This window comes from Apus apus, chromosome 1 (genome assembly GCF_020740795.1).
Source record: "Apus apus isolate bApuApu2 chromosome 1, bApuApu2.pri.cur, whole genome shotgun sequence".
In the NCBI taxonomy this organism is placed as follows: Eukaryota; Metazoa; Chordata; class Aves; order Apodiformes; family Apodidae; genus Apus; species Apus apus.
The window spans coordinates 123886394-123895748 of NC_067282.1; the positions used below are offsets into that span (position 1 = coordinate 123886394).

At 52.6% G+C, this 9355-nt stretch overlaps 1 protein-coding gene across 1 annotated transcript; it reads right to left on the reverse strand.

The window, feature by feature from the left end:
- Positions 1-3218: 3218 nt before the first annotated feature.
- Positions 3219-9300, reverse strand: NOP2 (NOP2 nucleolar protein). The gene is made up of 16 exons (XM_051611309.1): positions 9148-9300; positions 9020-9065; positions 8863-8939; positions 7472-7737; positions 7144-7187; positions 6799-6980; positions 5820-6019; positions 5645-5734; positions 5478-5565; positions 5232-5372; positions 4944-5083; positions 4589-4678; positions 4196-4318; positions 4014-4111; positions 3784-3914; positions 3219-3666 (listed from the first exon to the last, which is right to left on the reverse strand). Exons 1-16 carry the CDS (start codon positions 9248-9250, stop codon positions 3413-3415), a joined length of 2073 nt encoding a protein of 690 aa, XP_051467269.1. The 5' UTR covers positions 9251-9300; the 3' UTR covers positions 3219-3412.
- Between the last annotated feature and the right edge of the window lie 55 nt (positions 9301-9355).

Here is a 9355-nt window from a genome sequence, read left to right on the forward strand (position 1 = left end):
GCAGCTGGCCATCTTAATCATACCCTGATGAAGCTTCTCTGATAGACTCATTCTTCTCCATCTGGGGGGAGGGTTTGAAAAATCCCCACCAAAATCAAGACCTTACAATGTGCATGATATTTCTCCCACCACACTGGACCTCACCTCTTCCATGCACCAGGTTTGTTTCACATGTTTCTGGCCTTGTTTAACCCAAATCTCTTTACAGCATGTGGCAACTCTATTGCAGAACTGCTTCCCCATATACTGGGTGTTTTCTTTTTTCCTTCAAGTCATTAAATGCCACCCCAGTAAGATCTGGGCAGAGCACAGTGGAACATAATGTGTCACGACACATGACACTGACTTCTCTCAACTAGCTTTAAACTCATGATGGCATTTTTACTCCTCAGGTGGGCTTACAACCCTTGCTTTGACTCAGCTCTTGCTTTGCTCTGCCTTAGCTCTCACAAGCCACCTTATCAGCAGTTTTCAGATACTCAGATGCATTAAAGGGAGGTTCTGAAAGATGCTCCCTGGTAGCTGCATTTTCCCAAGAATCTCAGCTTTCAGGTAACAAAAGATTCCCAGAGTAAGAAGGCAGCTGCACACACAGGTTTAGTGTGACAACCAGCCTTGTACCAGAATGCAGAGGGAAGCCACCAACCTTCATCCCTAACTGCTGCACCCCCACTACCACCTCCAAATCTCGATGGCAAGATTTCATGTCACACTCAATGTGATCCCTCTGAGCAGTGATAACTGCAATAGCTGAAACAAAGAACAGAAGGGGAGCAAACCACCAAAGAGATCTAAAAGCTTCCTCTGTCTCTCCCCAGCTATAACCAAAGGTTTACAGGCAAAAAGAATGGAAGATGCTCGGGAAGAGGGAAAAGTCTGACATGGGAAAAGCAGCACCTATTTCCACCTTTCAGAGGGCACTGACATTATTTAGAGATTCACCAGAAAGTTATGCTGGGAACCCAACCAACAACTTCCTATCCCTGCTGCTGGGGTTATCAAGATAAACAGTTTATCAGGCATAGACACTAGCACAGCACCCCCAATAGGCTCAGCAGCAAAGCAGGACAGGCCAGCATCATTCCCAAAGGATGGGCTCATGGATTGCCAGCAATAAAAGCCCTTCTAGAGAAACAAATGACCAGGTAGCTGGAAGATGGTCATATGGCTCCAGTTTGGAGATTTCTGCTAAAATCTTGTATTTTATCGCTCCTGGGGCAATCTTCTAGAAGTGGAAAAGAAAGGAGGTGATTCTTCCCCTTTACTTAGCTTTGTGAGACCCCTCCTGGTGTGCTGTGTCCAGTTCTGCAGCCCCCAACATAAGAAGGACGTGAAACTGTTGAATAAAGTCCAGAGGAGGACCACAAAGATGACCAGAGGGCTGGAGCACCTCTCCTGTGCAGACAGACTGAAAGAGTTGGGGCTGTTCAGCCTGGAGAGGAGAAGGCTCTGGGGAGACCTCATAGCAGCCTCCCAGTACCTGAAGGGGCTACAGGAAAGCTGGGGAGGGACTTTTTACAAGGGCTTGTAGTGAGAGGACAAGGGGTAATGGATTAAAACTGGAAGAGGGGGGATTTAGGTTAGACATTAGGAGGAAATTCTTTAGTGTGAGGGTGGTGAGACACTGGCACAGGTTACTCGGGGAAGTTGTGGATGCCCCATCCCTGGAAGTGTTCAAGGGCAGGTTGGATGGGGCTCTGAGCAACCTGGTCTAGTGGGAGGTGCGCCTGCCCATGCATGGGGGGTTCGAACTAGATGATCTTTAAGGTTCCTTCCAACCCAAACCATCCTGTGATTCTATTAAAAAAATAAGGCTGGAAGAGCAGAGGCAGGGCTCAGCTTACCTGGAAGCTGGTGTTGCCACAAGCAACACAGACCTTGTGCAGTGAAGACCCAGATGAGGGCAAGGAGGTGCTGGGCAGAGCTCAGGACTCATCTTGGGGCCACTAAGGGGCAGGCAAAGCAGCATGACCACCTCCTAGTGATGCATGAGCTGCTAATGTGGGCCAGACCAATGGTCCATCTAAGCCCAGAAATCAGTTTCCAATGCAGGATCAGGGGTCTATGACCAGAGCAAGCAAGCAGCCATCCCTCCTCACAGTGTTCTTCCAGCCTTCCTTGGTTTTCCTTTGTTTCACAGCTCATGGATATCCTGAGCCGGTTGTGTTTACCAGTCCTTACAAAAAAAACCCCATTTTTCCCTTGTGCATACAACTAGGTTTTCAACCTATACAAGCTTCTAGCATCCACCCTACCCTGCAGGAAGGAGTTTCATGTCTACCTACACCTTCAGTGCATTTGGCAGGCCTGAGGGTTTTTTGTTTTATTAGAAAATAGCAAGCAGTTGTTCCCCTTCCATCTTTGCCATGTCACTCACAATTTTACATGCTCTTTTATCCCTCCTTTCCCCTGGCTTCTTTTCCAAGCTTGAAGAGGCCATGACTCACTGTTCCTCTCACTGAAAGCATGCTGTAAATTTGGGTGTGCTTGTCCTCCTCTGAATGCTTCCCATCTTTCCAATCCTTATTCAGATGGGACACCAGAAATGCAGTACTGAAGAACTGCATGCACTGTAATTTTATACAGGGAGGTAACAATATTCTCTATTTTGCCATCTAGTAATTTATTTCCTAACGGCACCCAGCATTTATTTAGTTTTCTTCTGAAATACCTAGAAAAATTGTCTCAGCTCCTGTATGTCAGGCAATCCAGAGACCTTACCACACAAGCCTGGAGTGAGATGGAGCTCACACTGACAAGGGTGAGGGACCTGGGCTGATGTTGAAATAGAAACAGCCCAGACCACTGCTTGTTGCATCTCAAGAAGCAGCAACTACATCTAGGTGAACAAAAAGAATGTGATTGTACGGCTCCGGGGCCAGCAGCAACCCCTGCTGCAGGCTGGGAGGCCCTGCTGGGGACCAGCAGAAGGGTGAAATGGGAACATTCACAAGGGTGAACTGGGCCAGCCCACAGTGATGACAGGGAACTGGGGACCAGCACAGGAGCACTCTGACAGGCACCACATGATACACCCTTCATCTAGGCAGACAGAATTTCAGCTCTCACAGACTCTTCACAAACATCCACGCTGCAGCATGTAAGGGCACCAGGAACACCACAGCAGCAAGTTGGAATGGAAGGGGTTTCTGTTGCAGAGAAGTGGACCTGGCAGAATTCTGTGCTCTGTGTTCAAAGGAAAAAGACAAGACTGGAGCAAGAGTATAAAACTTTTAATGGGTCAGTGAATCAGTCCTTGATGCAGAGGAGGGAAAGGAGCAAACAGGGCCATCACTGTCCCAGGCGCAGTGCTGCACAGAGAAGGAAAGACAAGGTGCTACACACGTAGCTGCAGCAGCCCCCAGCATTTGTTTTCCAAGGAGGTGACCAACCCTTGCAAAAGCAGTTCCTCTCACTGTCCATTTGGTTTCACTCTGTGCTTCTTTCTGGTAGGGACTTGAGGACGCATCATTTTTGGGGAAGGCCGGCCAGCCTTCAATGGCCTCCTCTGTGCTTGCAACGAATGTCTCTTCTTCAAAGCAGGGTGTGGTGGCTTCTGCTCTTTGACAACTTTTGATCCCTCAAGTTTCTTCTTTTTTGGCTGAGGTTCTATGATGGTATCAGAGACAGCAGATGGAGTTGCTGCTTCCACAGCAGGTTCTTCATCTGAAATGAGAGATAAAGGTGCTATAGGAAGAATCTCCTTTGCTTCTGTGGGGGAAGCAGCCTGTGAGAACTGGCGCAGGCAGCTGAGCAGAACTCAGAACTCCAGCACTCAGTTACCTTTCTGTGCCTGGGGGATGGCATTGGAGAACTTCTTGAACTTAGCAATGAAGAACCCGTCCATGTTGTGCGTGTGGGGATAGAAACGCCGTGTGGATTTGAGGGAGGGGTGGAAGCGACGGTCCTTGAACCTGGAGGAGGAAGTGGGGTGAGAAATGACAGAATACTTCTGCTTAAACCTGGCCACTGAGGAACCAGGCCATCCATGCAGCTTGTAAGCTGGCACACACCTGGTGAAGCCTTCCTTGCCAAAGTCCAGGCCTGTGGCCACCAAACGAACGTTGCGTTTCTTCAGGGCGTAATCCACAACCCACTCATTCTCCTCCACCTGCCAGAGGCTCAGCATTAGCACCCAAGGCTCACTGGTCCCCCAGGTAGGAGATGACCACAGCAGAGCGCCAAGAGGACTTACCATGATGGAGCAAGTGCAGTAGACAATGTAGCCCCCTGTCTCTGAGGCAGCATTGACTGAATCTATAGCACTGAGAAGCAGCTCCTTCTGCAGGTGAGCACAGCGCAGGATGTCTTTCTCATCCTGAAAGACAGGTTAGGATGCCAGAGGCACAGGGAAGCATCCCAGGCCTCTCTTGTGGATGGAGGGATGACAGGAGAGCAAAGCACATGATATACGAGAGTCCAGAATCTTCTGTAGAAGTAACCTCAAAAAAACAAGAGCAGAATAGGAAAGAGAAGGAAAAACGAATCTCCCTGTTGCAGGCATCTCTCGAGAATGGAGCTGCCCTCAAGTCTCTCCTCCCACGACTCATACCCGAGTCCCCATCTTGTGTCCCCACTGGTCACTAACCTTGTTGGTTTTGACAGCAGGATCCTTGGAGATGACACCTGTTCCACTACAAGGAGCGTCAAGCAAGACACGGTCAAACCCTCCAAGCACCTACAGGCAGATGTACAGTTGGGAGTTAGGCTCACCAGTGAGGACTCTCAACAAGACCAAGACTAGAAGGGGAACCATCAGACTGAGGAAGCAGGAAAGATCCCTCACTCCTCCCAGTAAACCTCCCTGAGTCCATACCAAACAACACGCTCCCCAGCAGCTCCGCTCCCCATCCTGTGACAAGGAGCTTCAGAGAACAGAGCTCTACTAGAGGGACAGCACAGCAGCTCTAGGCAAGGACACCCCAAAGCAGGCAGAAACAAACCTTGGGGAACTGGCGCCCGTCGCAGTTGCTCAGGACAGCGTTGGTGACCCCCAGGCGGTGCAGGTTCCCCACCACGCTCCGCAGCCGCTCGGCGTTGCTGTCATTGGCCAGGATCATCCCCGTGTTCTTCATAAGCTGAGCTGCCAGAGGGCAAAACGCATCAGCGAGGGGCTGAGAACTGAAAACAGCTGACCCATAGGGACAGCCACCCCCCTCCTTTCCCTGAGTCCAACCCTGCTCTGTTCTGTCTTTCTGTACCCCTCCCACACCTCCTGCCCAGAGTGGTACCTATGTAGCTGGTCTTGCCTCCTGGGGCACAGCACATATCCAGGATACGTTCATTCTCTTGTGGAGCCAGAGCCATGACAGGGAGGAGACTGGAGGCTCCTTGCAGCATGTAGTGCCCAGCCAGATACTCGGGGGTGGCACCTGGGCAGGGAAGGCAGAACAAAAGGTGAAGGAAACAGAGCCATGTGAAGGAAACAGAGCCAAGAGCGGGTCAGCTTCGTCCTATGACAGAAAGGGTGGTCTCACCAATGGGCACAGAGGAGTCATAAATAACAAGTCCCGTTTTTGACCACTTCCCCAAGGGGTCAAGATTCACGCCGCGGTTGATTAGAGCCTGCAAAACAAGGAAGGGAGGCTGAGGCCCCACCCTGTGTGACAGGCAGGGCAGGAGACAACCAGAGGTTCCCGCTCACCTGCGCCAGGTCCCGTCGCCGCGTCTTGAGCGTGTTGGTGCGAATGGTGACAGGGCGAGGAACCTCGTTAGCTTCCAGGAAGTTTATCAGCTGGATGAGAGAAGAGATGAAAACATCGACTCAGGAAAGCAGCCCAAATCCTCATCAGTCAGCAAAGAGAGGGGCAGGATCCTACCTCAGGGAGTGGGAAGATGTCCATGAGCTTCGTCAGCAAGAAGTCACTGTAGGAATAGTAGGCAGCCATGTCCCGGCGCAACACGGCCAGGTACTCCTGTCGCGTGCGGCCTTCCTCCCGCCTCACCACAAAGTCCTGCAGCACCTCCATGTTGCCCTTGATGCGCTGGTGAATGACGTGCAGGTCCGGTGGCTCAGCAGGTAAGAAGGACTGTTAAGGAACTATAAAACAGCCGAGCCACTTACAGGCAGCTTCACACCATCAGGACCTCTGCACCGCGACACCACCTGCGCCAGAGAGGCCTGGCTGGAAATGCACCCGCATCAGAGCTCAGCAGAGGAGAGGATTCAAAAGAATGGAGCCAGGGAAAAAAAGTTCACACAGTAGGAGCTACAAAGTATTTAAAATAATTTGGTTAGTTCCTTTAGATAAAGGGAAAAAAACTAGGAAGGCAGCAAAAAAGCCTTTTCATACAGAAAACATTACCTGTATCAGAAAGGAGACTAGAAGTTCCCCAATGGTAACTAAGGGATGCAGAGGAAAGTAAGAGGAAGAACTAAATTGTACTGGAGGGCAGGAAATTAAAATCACCCAAGCCCAAGAGGAATCACTTTGGATGCTGGAATCACTGCCATCAGAGGCTCTAGGAATGAGTCAGACAAACACCTGCCAGGAAAATCAGGGTACAGAGGAATGAGCTATATGATAAGATGTGCACATGCATTGAAGACCAGGCAGGAAAGTGGGGCAGGCTCCAAGCTCCATACAGGACACAACAGATTTTCTAACTGTGCCATGCAGAAGCACACCATTGTAGCCTATTGCTAGGGCAGCTCAGCTAAAAATACCTTTGTCATGCACAAAACACTCTTGCTAAGTAATGCTCCTGATAAAAGTGCAAATGAAGCTCTTCTGTTGTACCCGGGCCCAGCACTGCTACACGCCTGTGCCTTGTGGATGCCACAGATAAAAAGGATATCCTCTCTCTCAATCTGTTCATTAGTTGGCAGTTTAAATTGTTCGTCTATATCCAGGTTGAGCTGCAGATCTGGGCCCTCTTCCTCCTTCTGTCCCATTTTCTGCCTGCTTGCCTCTTCTGCTGCCTCTTCTGCCACCTCCTCCTCTTCCTCCTCTTCACTGTCATCTTCACTAAGGCCTCCCCTAATGATGAAGAACAAGACAAATTTTTTACACAAGAGTATCACACAGACACTTCATAACTACGATTTCTCAGATTGCAGAGAGAAGGGGAAAAATTAACAACACAGGCTCCTCATCTAACCAGAAGAGACTCTGTGGAACGGCAACGTCCTCAGATCCTCACCTGTCAAGCTTCTGCTTCAGGGCAGCTTTTTCAATAGGCAGCAACTAAACAGAGAGAAAAGGTAAATCAGACAATATCCCCAGGTGTGCCCTTACTCCCCACCATCTTTGAATTTTATCTGCTCTGTTTAAAAAGGACAAGAAACAAAATCACCAAATGTGATGCTTGAATCAGTTGTTATTCTTGTGGAGGGATGGAGGAAAAAGCTATCCATCACCTCACCATCCACCCCCCCCAGTAAAGTCACCTGTTTTCCTCAAGCCTGATGGGTCCTTTCAGCCAGAAAAGTCAACTACTTCTTGCACAATTAAGAGTAAAAAGTTCCTACCTCTTCTTCCTCTGATGATGCAGCACCATAGTCATCCACCATCTCCTCACTGCTCCCATCCTCATCCTCCTCCATCTCCCAGCTGCCCTCTTCCACCTCACCATCACTGGATAACTCCAAGTTGTTTCGTTTCGATGGGATCTTCTTGGCTTTGGCTGGAGCCAGCCATTTTGAGTTGCTATCACTGAAGCCAGCTTGGCCACAAGGGGTTTGTCCTGCTGCCTTCACGGCGTGTTTCTTCTGCTCTGGAGACACCTGCTCCTTAGCTTCAGGCAGAAGAAATGGTTAAAAGTTAAGTATTATTCTCGAAAGCAACTGCACTGTTTTCTTTGGTTGTTATACAAAAGAGGCCTTCGCCCTACACCTGAACTGTCTGTCCAAGAGAAGGGACTGCTTGCTCCCCACACCCGTTTTCTCAATCCTAGAATCCTTTTGGTTGGAAAAGACCTTTAAGATCATCAAGTCCAACTGTTAACCCAGCACTGCCAAGACCACCACCGAGCCACTTCCCTGAGCACCACATCTACACGTCTTTTAAATACCCCCAGGGATGGTGACTCCACCACTCCCCTGGGCAGCCTGTCCCAGGGCCTGACAACCCTCTTAGTGAATACATTTTTCTTGAGATCCAATCGAAACCTCCCCTGGCACAACCTGAGGCCTTTTTCCTCTAATCCTATCACTAGAAAGAAAAGACAGATTCCCACCTCACTCGAGCCTCCTTTCAAGTCCTTGTAGACAGCAGTGAGGTCTCCCCTCGGCCTCCTTTTCTCTAGACTAGATGTTACCAGTTCCCTCAGCTGCTCCTGGTTAAGACTCCATCCCTAGGCCCTTCACCAGTCTGGCTGCTCTTCTCTGGACCCGCTCCAGCACCTCGATGTCCTTCTTGCAGTGAGGGAACGTATTCTCACCTCCCCCCCAGCAAAACTCTAAGGAGATCTAACTAGCGTTACCAAAGGGAAACACACCTACGCAAGTTTTACGGCACTTGCTCCAACGCATTACAGCACCCTCCCTCCTCCCCAAACCTCCGTCTGTCCTTCCTTCGCTCCTGCGGTGGCAGCTCCCTGGGCGATGCGGGACGAGCTGAAAACCCGCAGCGGCCCGGCCTGGCCTCGCCGCCACCCGGCTGCCACCGGCGGGCGAGGCAGAAGCAGCCTCCAACACGTGGAGAGGAGGCCTCGCACCGCTTGGCTCCGCAGGCAGCGCCGCCTCCGCTCGCACGGCGGGGTCCAGGCGCCGGGAAACGCGCGTTTTCAGACAACCGCGCTTCGCCCCTTGCCCGGGCCCGGCGGGACGGGGCGGGGAACGCGCGGCAGGCCCGGCGGGGCGGCAGGCCCGGGGCGGCAGGCCCGGGGCGGCTGCCGGTTCCCCGCCGCGCCGGCACTCACCTGCCGCCTGCCGCTCTCCTCCCGCGCCGCGCAGCCTCTGCCCCGCCGGCGCCGCGGCCAGTCGCCTCTTGGCGGCCCTGCGGCGGGAGGGAAGCGCCCGTCAGCCGCGGCCCGCCCGTCCGCCCCGCGCCGCCCCGCGCCGCCCCGCACGCCTCACCTCTTCCGCCCGTGGCTGGAGAGCTTCTTCCCGCCCACCGCCGGCTCTGCGGGGAGACAAAGCGGCCGTCAGGCGGCCCGCAGCGGGCGCGGCGCGGCGGCAGCGTGCGGGCGCGGGGCCCGCCTCACCTGGCGGCAAGAAGCGGGCCAGCTCCACCTCCGCCCCGCGCTGCTTGCGGGCCTTGCGCCCGGGGCCGCGCTTCTCCTTGCTGGGGTCCAGCTTCCGACCCATGGCGCCGGAGCACCGCTGCTGCTGCTGCCGCCGCCACACGTGCCGGGCCGGGCCGTGCCGGGCCGCCCCGCGCCTGCGCCCGCCCCGCCGCCGAGGGGCCGGGCC